At 36.9% G+C, this 22,197-nt stretch overlaps 2 protein-coding genes across 4 annotated transcripts in view; both read right to left on the bottom strand.

The window, feature by feature from the left end:
* The window catches only part of dip2ba (disco-interacting protein 2 homolog Ba), a 54,205-nt gene extending 51,588 nt beyond the window's left edge, over window positions 1-2,617 (bottom strand). Inside the window, exon 1 of the mRNA XM_082144867.1 lies at window positions 2,354-2,617. Coding sequence (XP_082000993.1) covers window positions 2,354-2,438 — 85 coding nt within the window. The 5' untranslated portion in view covers window positions 2,439-2,617. The remainder of the gene's footprint in view (window positions 1-2,353) is intronic.
* A 561-nt stretch (window positions 2,618-3,178) lies between these two features.
* The window catches only part of atf7a (activating transcription factor 7a), a 32,507-nt gene continuing 13,488 nt past the window's right edge, over window positions 3,179-22,197 (bottom strand). For 2 of the 3 annotated variants that reach the window (XM_082144903.1, XM_082144902.1), the window contains 11 exons: window positions 16,652-16,748; window positions 14,979-15,109; window positions 14,618-14,782; window positions 13,580-13,737; window positions 12,356-12,449; window positions 11,517-11,606; window positions 9,844-9,963; window positions 9,097-9,246; window positions 7,437-7,625; window positions 6,283-6,388; window positions 3,179-6,200 (listed from right to left, as the gene is read on the bottom strand). In XM_082144903.1, coding sequence (XP_082001029.1) covers window positions 5,965-6,200; window positions 6,283-6,388; window positions 7,437-7,625; window positions 9,097-9,246; window positions 9,844-9,963; window positions 11,517-11,606; window positions 12,356-12,449; window positions 13,580-13,737; window positions 14,618-14,782; window positions 14,979-15,109; window positions 16,652-16,748 — 1,536 coding nt within the window. In that variant the 3' untranslated portion in view covers window positions 3,179-5,964. The remainder of the gene's footprint in view (window positions 6,201-6,282; window positions 6,389-7,436; window positions 7,626-9,096; window positions 9,247-9,843; window positions 9,964-11,516; window positions 11,607-12,355; window positions 12,450-13,579; window positions 13,738-14,617; window positions 14,783-14,978; window positions 15,110-16,651; window positions 16,749-22,197) is intronic. The other variant, XM_082144904.1, reaches the window with a different exon arrangement.

The following is a 22,197-nucleotide window of genomic DNA, read 5'->3' as shown; positions in this document are numbered from 1 at the left end:
GATATTTTTCTAATATCTGGACTCCTTTATTAAGGGAGTAGCCTATGGATATATAAACAGACGTTTCAATATATTGGTATTAAATGCATTTTCTGAGAATTTATATTTCAAGTTTTTACTGCAAATGTCACGTCCATAACGCTGGAATTGCCCAATTTTAAAGAATTTATCCTCAACTAATTTTGTGGTGTAGGTCTATGTATTTTATAATGTTAATTTAAAATAATACTAATAGTAATTTAAAGATGTGGTAGCATTGGATCTGGACAGGAAGGATAACTCTGGGAGTTGGAAGGGACGTGTCGCGATTCTGCCTTTGCGATTTCGGTTTCATATCGCATATCATTACAGCCTTAGTCATTTTAGAATGTTAAGTTCTACTTCTGTAATCATTTTGGTGAAAGTAACTCAAAAGTAATACAGGAGTAATGTAACGCATTACAATTCCGAGACAGTAATATTGTAAGGTAAAGAATTGCTTTTAAATAACAGTAACAAGTAATGTATAATGTATTACAGTTTGGAAGTAACTTGCACAACACTGCAAATAATATTGTTTAAAAAAAAGGATATAAATAATATGATTAATATCATATTGGTAACACAGCTAAACATTTAGCATCACTAAAAGGCCTCTTTAAAGGGCGACGAGAATACTTTTTGTGCAAAAAAAACTATTTACTCAACTATTTACAAAACTTTATTCAACTATTCATTTTCTTCAGTATGGGCCTCTGAGTGAGTTCACGTAGTGTAACAACGCAACGCTTCTGTGTTGTACCTCAGCACGTAGGCTCACTATAGGCCGACACGGGTCATGTGTGTGATGCGTGTGATGTACAACACAGAAGCGCTGCGCTGTTACACTACGTGAACTCACGTCAGAGGTGAATAAAGGAGTTTTTTTTTTTTCGTTTTTTTTCGCACGAAAGAATTAAACTTATGGTTGAGCCACTGTAGTCACTTGGACTATTTTAAACATTGTATTTTCTAACTTTCTGGGCCGGCAAGTTTCGATCCCATAGAAGCCTATGGAGGAGAGATCCAGCTCTCAGATTTAATCAAAAATATCTTAATTTGTGTTCCAAAGATGAACGAAAGGCTTACAGGGTTGGAAAAACATGAGGGCGAGTAATTACAGACAGATTTTAAATTTTTGGGTGAACGAACCCTTTAAGATACAATAGCACTCAATATGGTGCTATGTATTGTCTCAAAGATATTAAGTAAGGGATAACCCAAGGCTAGCTGTGCATGAAACTATTTTAATGTCTGGCTGAAAGGTTCTGTAGGAGATTTGTGATAGAGATATGTAGAACTATTTACAATCTAGCCTAAATAAATTAACTAAAGTATAAATCTCAATGAACTAAAGTAGTAACTGATAAGAAATTGTGTGATAATGTAGTCCTTGGCTTTTTTAAATAGTAGCCTAGTCCTTGGCTTTTTTAAATAATGAGCTGACTAAGAGTCTGTAAAGGGTCTGTATAACCCGTAGTGTAGTGGAAAAATGCATCTTCACATCAAAGAGCCTATAGTTTACAAGATAAACTATGGTTGAATTGGATAATCAACATTTTATAATATTGAGTGAGAGGACGTGGTTTCAGAGAAGGCGTGTCTGTGTGGTAACAGGACATCAAGAAATAGACCAATGCTGTCACTGATTTGTGCTTTAAAGAACAGACACACTCGTATAGCAAAAAGTGATGCCCATTTAAAAACGTCTCCAAAATGAAAACAAAGGGCTTTGAGAAGAACAGCGATCGCAACATACAATCAATCAACATCCAAAACCACATGAACTCGATCTGCCTTACTGACAGTCTCTGTACTACGGTATTGTGTCTAGCTAAACTGTCAAGGGCTCTCTTTTCTTTGAGGTCTAGATCACTGAACAAACAATAGTCTCAGTCTCGAGGTGAAATAAACGGCCGGATTCAGCAACAATGACAATGTTCTTCTAGTTCGGGTCTTTCATTTACACGAGATTAAAAGCATATTTGATGGTGGAAAATCATATTTTCTTCCAACACACTCTGGCGGTGTCTAGAAACCCGTCGAGTTGTCTACCTAGACAGCATGTCTGGGCATCAGATGCGTTAGAAACGGCATTTTAGGCATCCAGACATTCAGTCTAGGTAGACAGCTCGCAAGTTTTTGAAACACAGCCTCTTTCAAAAAATTCTCTGAGGGGAAACAGAGGACCTTCAAACACCAACACAAAGCAGTAGACACTGTCTGCTTGAGAGTATATACGTGACTGTTTCAGCGCCATACGACCATGGGATTTAAATAGTAGGTTAATATTATTAAACATTATTAAGGTTAAGGTGATAACTCCCTCTCTTACCTTCAGACAGCTCGAGCTCCAACTCCGCCAACTGCTCTCTAACCTCTTTCGGTAGAGCTGCCAAATCCACACCGCGGTCTGCCATCGTAGTGAGAATGCGCTTAAGTTGTTTTAAGTGTGAAGAAATGCGTTTTGAAAGGCAAAAATCCTCCCGTCAAGACAGAAGACATGAATTAAAAGGTGAGTAACAATCCATCCGGACAACTACTCCTTCCGCCATGCTGTGAGAACTCACCAACGCCAACTGCACTGTGCGGTCACGTGATCGCGTTTACCTCCTGTGTGTGAGATCAACGACACCCCCAAACACACACACACACCATAGGGCACACACACACACACCTCGAGACGACACGCATGCGCCCTCTGGCGACAACACGACAGATGTGATACTGACGTGATTTTTGAACATGTACTATGGAATTCTTTAGAATAAAATGAATATATATATTATATATAAATATTTGGATATGGAAATCATTCAGCCGCAGGGTACTATGGTATTACAATCGATAGATTAATGTATCACTGTTCCACCATTGTGCACCATCAAAAACTGGTGCATAAGAAACATTACTTATTACATATGTATTTTTAATATTTGCCTATTTATGCATTTATTTTTAATAATTTGACCATACATATATAATGTATAAATATATTGTATTCGTCACACTTCCAAACGTTTTGTAGCCTTTAATAATAGGACTTTTTAGTTTAGTGGAACACTGCCCAATTCTATTATACTGAAACAAAATTCTATAGAGAATTATATAAAACATGTTATGTATAATCTTTCATGGTGCCTAAATAAGACTAAAGACATTTTTGTTTTTTTGTTTTTTGTTTAATCAAAACTGCAGCACTGTGAGTATTTCACTTCAACATGCATGAAAAATAGTAAATATATATGGTACACATATGTACATTACAAGGGACAATTTTAAAAACTATCGGTCCAACTTGGAGTGAGGCTATTTCCCATAAAAGACATACTCTTAAACAACCATTTATAATTTTTTCTTTAGCCTATAAAATCATCCTATTCTAAAGGACTTTTGTTTTGTTCAGTCAGACTATCTCAGGGAAACTGCATTCAATTTGACTTGCATGAAATAATTCCATAATAAATTATTTGTGCATTTTGTTGGAATAATGGACCATTAAGTCCATCAAGACAGAAATCTGGTATAACTTTAAAGTGATTAAAGTGAGAGGGGGGAATCAGTCAGGGACCGTCTCAAGGCATCCTCATTAATCTTTACAAAAAAAAAAAACTACAAATATTTGAGTACAAAGTGTTAGAAGAACAAAAAGAGAATGAGAAAAGAAAGTCTACAAAAGAATTTCTACTTTTACATCTTACAACACACACAAAAAAGATTTATTATAGATATTTCTATAGTCCTGGCAGCATACAATGAGAAAAAAAAAAATCATAAAAAATTAAAATTAAAAAGTGCCAGTGAGGCAAACAATTCTCCATTCTGCTCATTTCAGGTCAACAATCCTCTATATGGGTTCTGCTGAACGATTACAGTGCCAGCACATAATATAACAGAAAAGCCAGGGTTAACACTTAAACCAGGAGTCATTCATGAGATATCGGTCAAGTGGGAAGTTTGATATGCTGTTTGAAAGAAAACCTGACAATCTCTGAGAAACCAAACAGAAAAATAACCCAAACTGTTTTTTAGTGCATTCTAACAGGCCTATATACATTTTGGACTGATAATGCAGCATTCAAACTGCAAATAATGACAGAAAATGAATGAGAATTCAAGTTACATATACTGAGCAACGACAGTACATCTTAGTCCCTTGTTTATATGCTGCCTTAATTTTGAAAGTGTCTGATATTGTGTAAAAAAGACAAGACCGTGTGTTTGGGTAAACATCAGGTACAGGTAAAACCATTCGAACAACAGTAGATTTGGATACTCTTTGATCCCTGCAGCCTTCTAGTTTGATGTAATAGCACCCTATTACATCCAGGTGGCAGTATAGAATATGCTCAAAATTAAGGGCAGTGCTCTCTGGCTGTTTAAAGGCATTATTGTTAATTCATTACCTCAGGACTGATGATTCAGATAAAGCTTTTAACATCTCCTGACAGATGCCTGAATGCGATAGGTGGCCAGTCGGGTCAGCGACATGGAGCGAGGATAACCTATAAAGAGGCACTCGTGTGATTCATAAGGCAGAATCCATGTCTCTTTAAATTTTTTATCAGGGACTGTGTATGTTTATGAGCGGATAAGGAAGCAGAGAAACAAATAGTGTTACAAAGTATCGGGATATCAACTTTAACAGTCTGGTAATCGTGAAAGTGACTGAACAGGAGGTTATAGAGGCACTAGGGCAGTATTACTGTAAAAGTGAGGCGGAGAACTATGGAAGTCCATTTCCACCACATCATAAAATGCTCTGGTAAAACATAATTATGAGATGTCAAAATTATGACAAAAACATCAAAATTGTGACAAAATTCTAAATTATCACAAGTTCCACTTTTTATGTCATAATTGTGACTTGTCTCATAATTCAAACTTGTCATAATTGTACATTTTCATCTCATTATTATGAGTTTTTGTTATAATTATGACTTTTACGCCATAAATGTGACTTTTTATCTCATTATTATGAGTTTTCTTTTTTTTTTTATGGCCAACTTAACTCAATCTAAAGTTGAATTTAAAACATTGTGATCACAGGGAAAGAAAATGGCTAACTTTGGAAAGACATCGATTTTTCAAGACACTGGACTGTGCGCAAGGGTCCTGGGACATAACCTCGGACAGTATGCTATTTGCGTTCTGCGAGTTTGTCGTACACAAGAAAACAAAGATAGGACCGAACAAACGACAACTATGAGGTTCTGTAGCCCAAACTGAATGCAATGTGCCAATACAATACAGTTTATATATAGCAAAAAGGTTGCATGCTAACAAGGCAGTCTTAGTGTATCAGTCCTTCACAAACTGCTATTTTCCGTTGTACATCACTGTACACCCACACAAGAAGCACACATGCACACGTCGGTTATAAACATATATAACAGGTTAAAAATGAGGTAAGATGAGCGAGGGTCAGATGAGGGGGGTGGCCACTTGAAAACTAAAAAAACTCTAAAATAGCAAGGTAAAAGATCGTACAGAACATTAAAGCATCATGTTTCTCTCAAACACACACACACACATACTAATACATATATATAAGAATATATAAAGTATTGCATCGTCACAAATTTGAGACGCAGCCTGCATGTGTGTGAATTAATGTGCAATACAGCACATGTACACTTACACCGAGTGCACCGTCACAATTCAGGCAATGTCTTTATTGCAGCGTGTGTATGTGCATATGTCTATGGGGATACGTTTAATGACAGGAAGTGCTTTGCAGTCCAACAGCCAGTGGAGGAGCAGGAGGAAGTTGAAGGAAGGAGCAAGAGTTACAGAGGATGCAAAGGAGAACACGGTTTGGAGTCCAGCCCCCATAGTCTATGGCATAGTGAACAACAATCTCCTTCCGTCTCACTCTATATGTGTACAGATCTGCCCCCTCTACCGGGATGCGGAGAGTCCCAGGCAGACTGTTAGCTGCTCTCATCATCTGCTGGACTGGTGGGACTGTGTGGCCATGATGACATGCGATGGCCCACCGCTCTCCCCTCGCTGGCTGCCCATCCCTGCCAGCACCGACATGGCCACCGCCTCAGCCGCAGCACGGGAGCTCAGGCCGTTGGGCCCTACTGTAGACGAGGGGCTGTGGGCCAGAGAGCTGTGCTGAATGACCGGTGCCGGGGAGCCCGTCGGCTCAGACGTCTCTTTCATGTGTTCCTCTCCTGAGAGACAAAAAAAAGAAATGAAAAGGAGATTAGATCATGCAGATGCAAGTGAAAGAACCACAACTCAAGCTCCACTTACCCAAGTAGGCGGCTTTCTTCTGGAGGTTGGTGACAGGGCAGTCTTTATGAGCTAACAGCAACTGCTTTAGATGAGCCACTTCGTTTCGCAGATGAGACACCTCATTCTTGTACACATACAAATAAGTGAAAACAAAGTGTGAATATGACACTTGGACACAAACTTGCCAACACATTTGTATCTACTCAATTTCAAAGTACATACAACAATGCCAAACCATCAATGCACGCAACAAAAGCAATGAAAAATAGTATAAATAATAAACAAAAATGAAGTAATGAGAAAACAATATAATAAATAAACATATCAAAAATATTTTCTTTTATAATAAATAAAAATATTAACATTTTTGCTGTAATTAATATTATTAATAATGGTCAATTTGAAATATAATAATATAATATAATAATATAATAAATATAATAAAATAAAACAACAAAAACAATATAATAAATAAATACATACATATAAATAAAAAATAAATAAAATAATAATAATAATAATTTATATTTATATATATATATATATATATATATAATTATTATTATAATAATAGCAATAATAATCATAATAATTGTAAAAAAATAAAATAATAATAATAATAATAATAATAAAATAGTCTATGTTTGGAATGAGATACTAGAAATAGTGCAGTATATCCAAATATATAAAAGAAATTAAAAATATTTCCAAAAACAGTATGTAAAACAGTACTACCTCATCATAACCTATTTACATTAAGTGAGATACATTTATCTGGTAAATAAATGTTTGCTTCCTTTTTTTGTTGCAATTTTGTGCAAAAAAAATTTATATTTTAACTCTAACTTTATCTTATCTTAACATTTGCCACTTAAAGAGATTATAAAATATCACAGTTGGCATTGATTTTGGTTCAGTCTTGACTCTTTAAATAGAAGTTAAAGACAAACGCATTGCATTGTGGGATATGGTCTCCCACACAGTATATTCTGGTTGTATGCATCTTGTATAAGAAAATGTAGGTACTCCATGAATTGCATACATTTTGAAGAACATGGAGGAACCACTTCTAACACATTTTTGCTCAAGTTGCTATAAGCAATATTCCAGTGCTCATACAGCCCTGATTTTAGATCAAATTACAAGTCAAAGAATTTTTCATGCACACTAACCGACAGCGAGACGTTCATGGATGTGAGCTCCTCAGCCTTCTTCTCCAGAGAGTTGACCCACACCTTGCGTTTCTGTCTGCAACGAGAAGCTGCTGCTCGGTTCCGCTCAAGGAAGCGCTGCCTTCTCTCATCAGGGTCGTCATCAGTCGTCCTCCGCCTGCGACCCCCGGTGGGCTGAGCGGGTGACACCTGAACACAGCAGGACAGAGTAAACAGAGATGGTTACTGCTTAATGCCACAGCAAAGTGAAAGATGCTCCCTGACAAAGATGATGCTCTGCTTTCAAACGCTCCCGTGAATATTTGTGTAAGCACTCCCTTATTCCTTTTCCACCGACACCGTTCCAGTGCGGGTTCCCGGCCTGTGTCCGTTCTCAAACTGTCCCGCGCATTTCCACTGCAGAAAAAGGGGTTCCTAGCCAGAAAGATTGTTTTGAAAGAACTCCAGCCCTAAAAACCAGTGGTCTCGAATGGAGCCGGGGAGCAGAGGGTGCTAGACATGCTGTCGCTGTCTATGGCAGTCTCGCTGAGCAATTTAATAACGTTGCACGACATATCTAAATATGCAACGTTATTAAATATGTATGCAACGTTGCTCTTTGTGTCTAAATATATCAAACTGTGGGTGCGAGAGAGACTCATTGTGTGAGAGCATGAGTGAATCAATGGTTTCAGTTTCAATACATCTCCAAAAAGGACATATGAGAGGACCGGGATTTAATGCGAGCTGCCGGTACGCTAGAATCACTCCCGATACTGGAACACTAAAACAGAAGTGCCGCACTGTCTGCACAAACACCAGGACACACACTGTTTAAGTTAAACTGGTTATAGTCAGGTAAACAACACCATTCGTTCTTCAAGTCTGTGGAAACATGGGACCGGTTCGCCTGGCCAAGAACAGGCTCTGGCTTTAATTTTTCGCTCATTTTGTCGCTCTAGCGCGAATCATCCTGGTGGAAAAGGGGTATGTGAAAGAAATTCTATTTACGTGTTTTTGCAGTGTTGATTGCACGGTTTCTTTATATAACTTTACTCAGTTTCTGTGTATAACCCATTAATAATTTGAATAAAATATTTATTTTTTCATGAGTGACAACCATGTTAAAATGTCGGACTGAATCTGAAATTTTTACAAAATTTTGCTCTGCTTATTAAAGACACAGGGACGCACAGCAGCACACAAACATGCCAAATATTACAAATAAAAGGGTTACAATGTAAAAGATTATTGTTGTGTACATAAAGATATGGTGGAATCCGGCTTGTCCCGTAGATGATCAGCTTACGCACTTTTACCTCGCGCACGAGCAGATCCGTTAGCGGTTTTTCCACTTATCAAATTCCGTCATGTAAATAGCGAATCCGCCATGGCGCGAGCGCAACTGGCATTTAAAGGGAATGGGAGATGAGACTCTGATTGGTTTATTGCACGTAAAGCCAAAAACACACCCATTACTCATTATGAGAATGGGGACAACCGTTTTAGACCATGCGCCTGGCACGCCGACCATTTTTCCCGTCGCTAAACTAGCAAAAGTGGATTCAGACACACCCTAACTGCACTTGCGCCGTGTGCTTTAGACCATGTGCTTAGATCGTTAAAATAGGGCCCCTAATGTTTGCAGTTCAGACAATTCGAGCGTGAAAACGTGCTATACCTGTGGCTGAGCAGGGGATGGGGCGTCTGGATGCTGGACCAGCAGCTGGCTTTGCTCAACCCTCTGAGGTACCATCGCACTGGACCCCATCGCCACACCAAGACAACCCTGAGCAGTGGGCATCTGCTGAGATAATGCTGCCTTCAACCTCTGAGAATAACAACAAACACACCATGGTAATGTGGCACAAGATGGCATTCTGTCTAATTATAGACAGCTGTTACAGCCCAAACACTCAATTTTATTCCTCTTTCATGTGGAATGGCAAGAAAAGTCATTTCATAAAACTGAACCACAACTCATCAAGCACTGAGTAGAGAAACCATGTGACAGAAAGGAAATAAACATGTGTGAACTTCTGTATTTTATTTCTATGTGTCAGGATGGTCATGTAGATTTTTTCTTCTCCAAATCTTAAGTGAACGCCCTAAGAAACGTATCTGGTGGACGTTAAATCAGCTTAATTATGTAGACCGACTAGCCTTCAAACCACCCACAAACTAGTCTGTTATGAAAATATGTATTTTTTGCATATCCCTTGATAACAAGTGTATTTGAAATAAAGACTGTTAATGACAGAGCTGCTTAGTTCCAACAGACAGAGCTTGTTTGTTGTGAAAACTATCACCCATGTGACGTGCTGGATTAAGACTTTCAACATAGGAACACTAAGAGAAAGCTATGCATCTGAGCGTCTTGCGTAAAGATCCACAGGCTGGCACAGAAAGAAAAAAAGCTTGCCCTCACCATCTTTGCCTCAGTGTGGGGGTTATAACCGGAAGGTGAAGACGAGCCGCTGCTGCTGCCCCCTAGTGGAGGGCCGGGAATTCCTGGAATGTTAGGCACCATACACAGGGGCCTCGCCAGCTACACCACAGAGCCAAACACAAAACATATTATGAGGCAAATTAGAAATGACTCCAGAGATCAAAAATAACAGCTCACAGAAACATATTGAAATAGAAGTGAATCATTTTTGAGCTACAACTGGCACTGTGCTGAAACAAGGGGGTTACATGATACAAAAAACACACTTGGCCTTTAAAATTGAATCAGAGCAAAGTCCATTAAGGCAAGTCAATTCAGTTGGCGTCCATCTTGTTAATGGACCAGAGCAGCTATTTTATATATAGGTAATGGGTATAAAGGTACAGTTCCTGTACCAATTTATTCCTGTACTTCAGTGAGATCAAAGGACTGAAAGCTCCAAAACTATTTGGGGATTACATTTCAATAATATATTTCTAATCAGAACAAAGTTTGCTTCTTTAACTCAAAATATGCTAAAAGAAAGCTTTTTAACTTAAGGACCTCTAATTATGATGATTCTCTTGCAAATTATCCCTTTCTCAAAATATAAAGGCAGCTACAGTATATTTTAAGAGTGAGAACAATAGTATTAATTTGATATTAACATTATATACGTAATATGATATTATAAAGACAACCTTTTGTTTAAAAATTAAATAACAGATATGAATAGTTATTGTAATAAAATGTAGTGCTTTAAACAATAAAGAAAATATGTAAATATAGCACTTCCTGTTACTCTGAAATTTTTCTAGTGTTGGTTTAGTATTATTTATATACTATTAGAGTATTAATATTTTTAAATTAGCTTTTTTTATATTTTGTTTTATTTTTAGGGTAGTTTTTAGTACATTTGTAACATGCTTTGTCATTTTTATTAGTTTTTGTTTTGTTTAATATTTCTGTTTAGCTTTAGTTTATTTTTATTTCAGTTTTAGTAATTTTAGTATTTTAACTTAAAGCTTTATTTCAATTAACAAAAACATGTTTTAATAGTTTTAGGCCGTTTCTCAATATGCGTTCTTAAGCGATCTTGCATCCTTGCGTTCTTATACTACGCCTTCATCAACCGACGAAGTTTAATTCCAATACTCCAGAACGCAAGTACAGAAGACGCATTAAAGTACCCGGATGTGTTTTTGATAGCGAGGTTGCATCGAATGCAGACTTGAGAGAATCGACGACGTACAGAAGCCTATAAGCTTTAAACTTCTCGTTCACACTTAAGAGATTCCCGCTGCAAGCTCGCAAATACAAGACGTCTCGTGAAAGTAAACATTTATCATTCTGTTTTGCATCATTTTAAGAAAGTGATAAAGACCTGGAGAAAGCCTGCAGTATTTTAATTGGCATATTAAAAAATATCTTAACATTGACAAAGCATAAATAATATTAAACATATATGCTCGTTTTCACAAATACATGCGGTAAAATAAAACGATATAAAATGATATGAAAATAAATGTCTATAATAACATGAAATAAATATTTTAATAGTTTATGAGATTTGTTTGTGATGTTATGTTGTATTTATAGTGCATTGGCTGCTACTTATAATATGCTGGGACGGTCAGTTGAGCAACAAGATCACAGCACATCTCAATTCTCACAAGGATGCGTTCTGTGTCCTCGCGTCCTTCCGAGTTCGTTCTTTCAAAGTAGCCTGGCAAGACCGGCCTCCACGAGAACGCAAGTCCGTTCTTGGAATTGAGAAACAGCCTTAGTTTCAATTAACAATAACAACACTGAATTTTCCACAGAACCCCAGCACCATTTTGCAGACCCCAGTTTACAGTTTACCCCTAGTTTTACAGTAAACAAAAAGTCGAGTGTTAAGGCCCGTTCACACCAATGACGATAACTATACTTATAAAGATATACAACTATAATGATAAAGAAAGACAAATCTTTCTCAATGTAAAAGAATGGCCACACTAATCCACACCGTGTATTGTTAACTTTAACAATAATGGCACATAGAGACGATATCATTGGAATCACTTTCGGAACGATTTTTTTCCCAGCTGATGAAAGATAAAAACTGACAGCCAATCAGAATCCATCCTGTTTTAAAAGAGCTTGAGCATTTAAAGTGGCAGATGACAAAACTGCAGCACATGCTTTGAATAAACAGAATGATATCATGCATTGGTGTAAATGCAAATATAGTTATCGTTATATTTACCGTTCTTTGTGTGAACGGGCCTTTACAGTCTCTCCAATTATTTTCCTACTTATACCAGGTGTGTCCAATCCTGCTTCTGGAGGACCACTGCACCTGAACCAGCTAATCAGGGTCTTATTGGCATATTAGAAACTTGAGGCAAGTTGGAGCTAAACTCTGCAGGACAGTGGCCCTCCAGGACCGAGTTTGGACACCCCTGCCTTATACTGTTTCTGATTACAGTATAAGTTCAAATGAATTATAGTAAATACACTTCAAACTTACAGATATTACAGAGGGCATCTGCATAGGACCTGGAAGCACAGGAACAGTTTGACCATTGGGAAGCATCATCATTGGGTACGGCACTGTGGGAGACCTGAAAGAGAAGTAGAGAAATTTCCAGATTGCACAAGCAGCAACACCAAATCAATCTGAAGTTCTGCTCTTTTTTTTCTCTCATTCAATGCCAATAATAGAGCATTTGCCTCTGCTGTGAAAACTGAACTTTGGTCAGGGATGCGTATACACTGACACTGTTGATTTGTTGCAATAGCACTGCCAGCTGATTTCCAGATTTAGATCTATGCATGTACATCAGGGTATGTTGTGAGAACATTGCTCATGTCCAAAAATTGCTGGTTTATAATCATTCGGATGGGTTTTGGACTTTTGGTTTCTTGCTAAACCCAGATAGATTTTGATCTTTTTGAAATTCTGCAAAAATGTGTCTGTTCCAAATTGTTTAAATCCACTTTCAGATTCTCCAAATGGGTTTTAATGTGTAGACCAAATGGACGGATGTAACTTGGCTTTCTTTCACATATTATTGAATGCTGACTTGAAAAAACTGTTGAATAGTCTGTATTTTCCTTATTTGTTTTAAGTTTGATTGCATATTCAGGGCTCAACGCTAAGGATTTTTTTCTACTGGTCCAGTCGGGCCAGTGGTTCAAAAAAAATATGGCCCCACAACAAAAAGTAAAATAAAATAAAATGGGCCTATAAAATAAGCCTAGTATTGTTTTCGTTATTTTAAAGCTACTAGATAAACTCATTTAAACATTAAGTAATAAAATAGGAAACATTAAGCAATAAAATAGGAACAAATAATCAAATTACGAGTAATAGAACAAATAAATACAAAAGAACAAACATATAAATGAAATAAACAGTGCTTTTCAGATTTTTCAAGTTTTTAGCCCTGATATTGTAAAGCCAACTTTAGTCGTCTGATTTCCAAGGAAGGTTCATTGGCTTCCATATAGACTTTGGATTGGTAATGTTCTGTTGGCAAGTTCTGCTCTCTTCCTGTCGACTATCTGACCAAACATTCTTGGGACGTCAAGTATGGCATCTAAAATGAGCCAGCTGCCCACATTTTCCTAAGAATTACTACCACACCAACTTAAAGCAGCACAGTGAGTCATATAGAAATGAGTCATAGAGAATAAAGCTGACGGCCCAAAGCAACGACTCCTCATTGATACGCTGTGGCTGTTCTCTTACCCCAGTGTGCGGTTGGACGGTGGGGTATGTGTGATGACGGAGGTAGGAGAGGGCATGGTGGGCTGTAGGCCGTCATAACCCAGGTGCAGGGGGAGAGAGCCAGGACGCACTATGGCAGGGGTGGGAGCCGAACTGAAGGCAGGCTTTGGAGGAGAATCCTGTAAGGTAGATAATCAGCCAGCTAAGCACAAACATCTCAAAGCTTTTAATTCAAAAGCAACACTGTTTACTTCCAAAATGGATGTCACCAAGTCATGATTGTTTGTTTAGTGATGCAACACATCTAGTTCATTCAATGCCAAATACATAGTTTAGTGAAATGTATAATTATGGTCTCCACAGCTCAGTGGCCACGTGAATGCCAAATGTGTGCTAGCATACGTTACTATTAACTATTTATATTTTTTTATATTCTATGTATTCTACAAATAACACTAGTGAATTTTATTTTAAATGTATTTTACTTTAATAAATGAAATACATTATTTGGATAATTATTTAAATGATTAAATATAATGATACAAATACATTTATAGTTAATAATCATTACAAATTATTAAATTAAATAATTAATATTATATTATTATTTAAAATATTTTAACATAGAAGTGAAAAGTGAAATGATAGAAGTGAATGTTTCAATTAAAAAATGTACATGAATTTCAGAAATAGTATTCAGTTTGTACTCCTTTTGCTTTATTGACAGCAGTGTTGAGCTGCATAAACTCCACAAGTTTGTGTAAAACCTAGGATCATGTTCTCCAGCATGATTTGAAAACAATCCAAAGAGCATCTTGTGCTTCAATGCAAGATCATCTGATTTGTCTGTACAGACATTCACATGATCAATGTCACAAATTTACCTGATTAGTGACCTAGAAATTATTCAGAATCTTAAATATTCATTTTACAATTTATAAAACATTTATAACATTTTAAGTTTAAATAATTTTGAATTGCAGATATCCAGTGTGGTCTCAGACTTTTGGGCTTCACTGTATCTGCTCTAGCACAGTTTGGTTTGCATAAAGCCTGTACCTGTCTTCTGCCTATGGGCTCTCTGCTGCTATCTGACATGCTGGAGAAGGAGTCAGGGCTGTCAGGCGGAGAGGAGTCCACCTCCACGGGGTCCTCCTCCTTCACCTTAACGTCTGAAGGCGTCTGCAAACTCATGTCTAGTGCTCCCGAATTAGGAGCCGGCAACTACATGGAAAAAAGAAAGAGAAATGAAGAATGTGATAGACGGAGAGAGGGCTAGACGAGACAGTGTTACACGAGAACTGATAGGGAACTCTGCAGTCCATAAATCTGAGTTCTGGCAGCAGGCAGCCAGAGCTCCTCATGTTTGGAGCACGTCTGACTGTATGACTGAATCCCTCCACCCAGTCCCGCAGCTCACCGGGTTCTTGGCCCTCTTGTCCTCATCTTCCTGGCCTTTAGGGAACTCCTGCTCGAAAGAGCCGGCCAGCTCATTGAAAAGGCCCACCTCTTCACAGTTTTTCAGGAAACGAGTGGGAGTCGGCGTCTGGTCTGGGATAGAGAGTGAGAAACCGAGAGATCTCATTGTTTCCTTATGAAAGACATGGACAATATAAACTCTGCCGTGCAGCCAAATGGCTGTACGCAGCCGTACAAACCAAATCTGCTAACGATTTAACATGATAAATCTGTGACAGTTCAAGGTTATTACATTTGTGTTTTTTCCCAAAGGTTTAACAAGACAAAAAAAAAAGCACATTGAGAAATTTCCCCCCTTATAATTACTAGCTTAAGGGGATTTAGCTTCACTCAATAGCTATAAAGTAATGATATCAAATTGCATTGTTAAATCTCTACACTATTTGTTTTGTCAGTGCCACTGAAACCAGCATTCCTGGTTACCATTTCCCACAAAAGTAGTGACACACAAAAACATGGTTGTAAATATGGGGATGGATGGTAGGGACATGAACCAAAGACAAATTTATAATCACTATCAATATTTATTTAATTAATATAATAATGCAGAATGTATGACGGTACATTTTAAGATTCTGTCGGTTTCACTGTACATCACTTTTTTCTTTTCATGACTGGGCCTTTATATTGGGCGGTCATGGCCTAATTGTTAGAGTCAGACTGGTAACGAGTCAGACTGGTTCGATTCTCAATACCGGCAGGAAATGACTGAGGTGCCCTTGAGAAAGGCACCTAACCCCCAAACGCTCCCTGGTGGCCACTGTGTCTGTGTGTGTCTGTGTGTGTCTGTGTGTGTCTGTGTGCGTTCCTGTGTCTGTGTGTCTGTGTGTGTCTGTGAGTGTTCGTGTTCATTACTCCTAAAGTAAAAGTATGTGCACTAACACGGATGGGTTAAATGCAAAGGACAAATTCCGAGTAAGGGTTACCATACTTGGCCTTTACATGTCACTAACACTAATATAGGTTTATTGTGGGTTATTTTACTGTCAGGAGTACATATAATATAAAAACATTATACTGTCAAATACAAATTGACTTCAATATATGGTGGTTATCAAATTTAGTTAATTTTCAAAATGTAAATAAATGGACATTTTTAATTTAAGAAGTACATTGTACTGTGCAATAGTATTACATTTATTTCATAATTTCTTCAAGTTAGAGCGAACTTTTATTTTGGTGGATTGTAATGAAGACCTTTGAGTTTATGTGTGTTTTAATAAAATGTATTATTAATATTAATATCACTTGAAGAAGTGGACTCTACTGTGCAATAGAAATATATTTTTGTTATACTTTCTTCAAGTTAAACCAAACTTAATTTTTTTTTATTTTGACAAATGAAATGGTAAAATGCTTGTGCAGTTAACTCAGAGCAGTTCATATAATATTGAGATATATATAAAATAATACTGTATATAATTAAACTATGATATCATTAAATTGTACATTTATTTATAGATTATTTATTGTGATTTTTATACTGAAACCAGTCTATAATTATATGTGAAAATATACACACCATGCTTGGCTACACGTCACATCACTTAATTATAAAGAATATGTTTGAGGCACATTGCGTTCATGCTATCATATTGTCTGGCTGCAAAGTACCTGCAATGATGACTGAGTCCGTTCTGGCGGGTCCAAAATTCAGCGTCATTTGATGTTTGTGTTTGTGGACAGCCAGGTGGTCCTCATTAGTAAACCTCTACAGAGGGACACAGATGAACAGATGGATTACGAGGCAAATCTGGCCAGTAGAAGAAAGAGTAGCATTTCATGACCTCAGGGCAGAGACACACTTCCAAAGGAATCTAGAGGGAGTGGCATTGACAAGATTTGTCTTTCGAAACAGATAATGTAGGCCAGAGAGGACTTCATAATGATCGTTTTTCACCAAACCCGTGCTCTACTCAATGTCTCTGAGGTATAGGATGTAACTATACAGTGTCAGTGTCAAAGACTTACAGTGGAAGTGGCTTTCTGTTACACAGCTAACCTTTGTACCCTTATACAACCTCCAGGCTTACAATGCTTACGTTTCTTTACGCTTCCGTTCAGAAGTGCAGCTAAAGCATTACACTGTAAGTATTGAACTTCCACATTTGTCAAACAATAAAAATGTCTTTCAGAACAGTCCAAAAATACATTGTGCAAATGACAAAAGTGCTGATGCCAAGGTTTCAAGGTTTAAAACCATGATGTTATGCATGCAGCTCATGGGCTGAGCAAACTACACAGATGTATTCAATTAACATTTATGACAGGCAATCATGCATTCTCCAATGTGCTTTTATATTTACCTTATATTTAACAAAACAGCTGTTCTGATGTTAAACCCGTGCGCTGCACATGCACAGCTAGTGAATCGCGGATATTTAAGAAACCATTTCCACAAGTATGAAAGATGCTTTTTTGGAATATGATGAATTAAAATGTTATGATCTGACAGATAGCAGTGAGACAGCTGTGCTAAGTAGGAATGGGAATCTAATGAATCTAATGAAATTTAAAGATTCTGGTTATAAATTTACAAGAATTCTTGAAAAAGATATTTGCACAGTCGTTTTGATGACTTTACTCAGTCTTTATAGAAGCAGCCTATTTTCATCTAGTCAACTACATAATAAATGAATTGCATTAATAATATAATATGAACAACAGGAGTAAGTACAACATAAGATTTAGATGTAAACTGTATGTTTTCGCTTCACTAAAAAGAACCGGTTCATAAAAGTAATTCATTTGGGAATCAGACTACTTTGGACGTGTTATGATGTTTTTGACTTAAAATAATTATTTGCTGACATAATCTGCAATAATCTGACAACAATGTTTGCGCTGCATGGTTTTTCAAGAGTCATTAACACAAGAATCGGTCTACACTGGTTGCGATGTATGTTTCTGAATGACTAAAAAGAAGCAGCTCAAAATAGATATACGCTTGGTAATCGGACAACACTGTTTGAGCCCCATGTTTCTGATTCAGTAAAAAATAACTGATTTAAAAGGAGTGATTTGTTCAGAAATCAGACTACACAAGTTGTGTTATGTTTTTGATTCAATAAAAATAACTGACTCAAAATAGCTTGCTTGGGATTCAGACTGCACTGGCTGCAATACATGTCTTTGACTGAAAAAAAGTGTCATTTGTTCAGGAATTTGGACTCCACTTGTGCTGTATTTGTTTTATTCATTAAAAAGAACCAGCTCATAAGAGTTGGAATCGGACTACGCTGATTAAACGTGATTCAGTTCAGGGTTTTTGGAACGTTTGCCAAAATTAACAGTTGTTTGAAGAAGCACCTCGACTACTGAATCCTTGCAGGCTTTTCCCAAAACAACTCATGCGGAGGTGGAGCCTCTAGGATTATCTTTTCCTCTTTCTGAGTGGATTTCATGACTCAAACCATGTTCACTGGGCTCCACAGTCTTCTTCAGATTATTTCTGGCTCCATGTCATGGCTACAGTTCAGCAGTGACAGCGCAAAGTGGAAACACAGTTAAGTGTCAGAAGCTTATTTTTAGCTGTGCCAGCATCACCAATACAACAACTGCATGTCTCATAGCTTCTTCTCCCTCAACTTAAATGAGTTACTCTGGCAAGGACAACACATGATGACAACACAAGGACAACAGCTTGACTGAAGCAAACAGAGAAACTAATTAACACCAACAAACAAGAAATGCAGCTAGATTGCCTTGCATGCAGTAGACTTCATTTTTATACTTCCTCTTTAGTAGCCATATCTTATGTTTGTATCTTCCTCTAAGAAAGAAGAATGCGACAATCGTGAAATGCAACAAATAGTGCTATTCTAATAGTCAAGAATGAATTATGTTATATAGCGGCACAGTTTAGTATTTAACTGACCTAAAAATTGGGTGTAACGTTTCTCAAAAAAAAAAAAAAAAAGATTAACCGCATCGTTCTCCACTCGTGTACTAATGTATGTTTCTGTATTTAATACACTCCGGGTGAGTTTCAAGTGATGGTAGCTACCCTATCATCTGTTAGAATGTAAATCTATTGTTGACAAAAGTGTTGCAGTTCATAATAGCGAACAAAAGAGACACGCCGCTGATATTAGCCAAATATTGTTTTTAATGTTAATCAAAAAACAAAGAAATCTCTCACTGCTCTTGACTGAATAACTTTTGTAACTTTAATAAGGCTTAATCTTTATTTAATTTATACAGTGAAGATTATATGCAGTGTTATTTTACATTTGATTACAATATCAAGGCTCAAAATTGCGACCATTTTGGTTGCATATGCTCCCGAAATTAAATGCGACCTCAAAATTTATTTGGGAGTATTTGTGCGAGTGCAAATAATTATTGTGGTGCGACCTTTCTTCTAGATATGCACCAATCGACCGGCCCATAAATTGGAAATGGATGGTTTTTGCTCCAAAAACACGATCGCCAACCGGCTGGTTTTTAGTTTCTGATCTCTTTTCTGGACTTGCACACAAAATGCATTGCAATCATTTCTCCCAATGTCATTCATGTGAAATTATAATGAAGTCTGTTAACAGGACGTTAACAGGCCAGAGACGGGACATGCTGAAGACTGATTTAAAGAGGAGAGCGCAGACGCGCAGCAGAGAAAATACCAGGCACAGCAAGATCACAGTTCGCGACGCTCGAAATATGGGTAGAAAAATATAAATATTAAATTGGGGTGGGGGTTTATATGAATGGATCTCTGAAGGGAACTGTCTTAAGAACAGTTTTGATGGCATTTTCTTTTCCTCTTCCCATCTGTGTAAAGTAGTATTTATAAGCACAGCTGCTTTGTGTAAAGAAACGCTTGTTTTCCATAAGCGCCACCTGCTGTCAGATAGTGAATTGGCATTGTCATTCAGTCCATCTCTTTTTGTTTTGTGCAGGTGTCTTATGTAACATATTTCACAAAGCTAAAGTCAGACCATTCTGTATTCACTGCATTCTTAAATTATGCAATCTAATTTAAATCAAAAACAACTGCTCATGCTACATGTGTGTAGCATCTTTGTTTGGATCGTGATTCAAATGCAGTGATTGCCTCTATAATTTCAAATGGCAACAGATGGTTGTTTTTTAAGACCATTTTAGCCTGTTATAGAGCGAATAAACAACAAATAAAATAGGCGACCGGTATCGGAATTTGCCATGAAAAGTCATAATCGGTGGATCACTATTACAGGGTTCCTACACATTTTCCATTTAAAAATTCTATACTTTTCCAGACTCAAATTTCCAGACGATTTTTCAGACCATATTTAACATACATGGTTCACAGAATTATTTTCGGTAAATAGTACAGTCATCTGTAAATATATATAAATTTAAAATATATAAAATAATAATTTGTTCTGTTTTTCATTAGTTTTCTCGAAGTGATAACTAAAAAGCTTTATAAAAGTGAAGTGTCAGAGAAGAATATATGCAATTATACTGTAAATGTGGTTTTATTGTTTCATGATCACCAAACAGAAAAGTACAGACAGATTTAGGGGCCGTTTACACGACACCATTTTCAACTAAAAACTAAAAGCTTTTTTGAAAAAGAAAAAGTTTCTAAAAAGTTTTTGCCGTTCATTTACATGATAACAGCGTTTTGTAATGTCATCAGTGTGTAATGTTGCTGTTTGAGCGTAAACAACATCTGCAAAGTTACGACGCTCAAAGTTCAATGCAAAGGGAGATATTTTCTTTTACAGAAATCGCTTTTGAAGGACTACAACAAACGGCTGGTAGGGACTACAACGAGAATCTTCCCGGGTAGGTGACATTCATCCAAAACGACACGTTCAACCAGACTTGGGAGAGGAGCTGTAATAATGTAAAATGTGAAAAATAATGAATAATAAAAATGTAGCATGAAAACATATTCTAGTACACCCCAAAAACAAAATCAAGACTTCGTAAAAGGACATAATAGGACCCCTTTAAACATTGAAGAACATTTTAAGTAAAAATACAATGAATATGCAATATAGTGCATATTTAGTAAAATGCTCCTCTCTAGAGTTTATTTTTTCCAGCTGATTAACAAGTTTATGGTCATTAAATGGCTTTTCTGGGGTAAATGTAATATTACATGACATATGTTATTTATAACAGGGGTGTCCATCCTGTTCCTGGAGATCCACCTACCAGCAGGGTTCCGATCCAAGCCTGATCCAACACACCTGCCTGTAATTATCAAGTGCTCCTGAAGATCTAGCTGCTTCAGATGTGTTTGATCAGGGTTGGAGATGAATCCTGCTGGTAGGTGGATCTCCAGGAACAAGATTTGGCACCCCTGGTTTACAAGCTGTTCTATTGATGTCTTTCCGCGGTTGATACACTGATTGAGCGATTGCATGAGACATGATATGGATTTCAGTTGTACTTTATCTTTTAAACATTCCTTCTGATGTTCATTCATGATCAGTCTAAATTTTTGCTTGTACTCCTAACTTTTTGAAGTTGGGAGCACCAGTGCTACCAAGTAAAAAGTTATTTTCAAGCCCAGTTTATTACATTTTTGTACCTGAAAACTACTGTTAGACCTACCTGAAAAACATGAAAAGCACTGTTTATTATATTTGTATCGCCGCAATATTGGCATTCCCACATATTCTATTAAATACCAATATGGCCATTCGAACACTTCTGGTGGCTTCACTGCCGGCTGGCAGTTTAAAGCGCAATGAGAAATCCAGTCATTTATATAGATCAGTGGTTCTAAATAATATGAAGTGTCTGACAGAACTCTTTAAGGTTCTATATAGAACCTTTTCTCTTTTCTTCATGTTAAGCAACGCAGAAAGCAATGCATGGTATTTGTCAACTACCAAAGTATAAATACTCTGACCAAGTTCTACCAGCAGGAAATGTTCATCTATGCATAAAATCACAGTTTTTGTTGGCCTAGGGTTAGTACAGATGCTCCTACATATTGAGCTTCTTCCCATTAGTTATTCCCATGTTTCCTGTTCTTTCTATACCATACCTAGCAAAGGCATGTCAAAAAATATTGTGAAATATTATTACAATTCAAAATAACTGTTTTCTAGTAATATATTTTTAAATGATTTTTCAATTTTGAAAATTGTTGTTAATTCAAAACTGAATATTTTTAATATGATAAATGTATTTACTGTGACTTTTGGTCAATTTAATGT

Source organism: Leuciscus leuciscus (assembly GCF_965113295.1).
Source record: "Leuciscus leuciscus genome assembly, chromosome: 18".
Lineage (NCBI taxonomy): Eukaryota > Metazoa > Chordata > Actinopteri > Cypriniformes > Leuciscidae > Leuciscus > Leuciscus leuciscus.
This window is presented reverse-complemented; position numbering and strand designations above follow the sequence as displayed.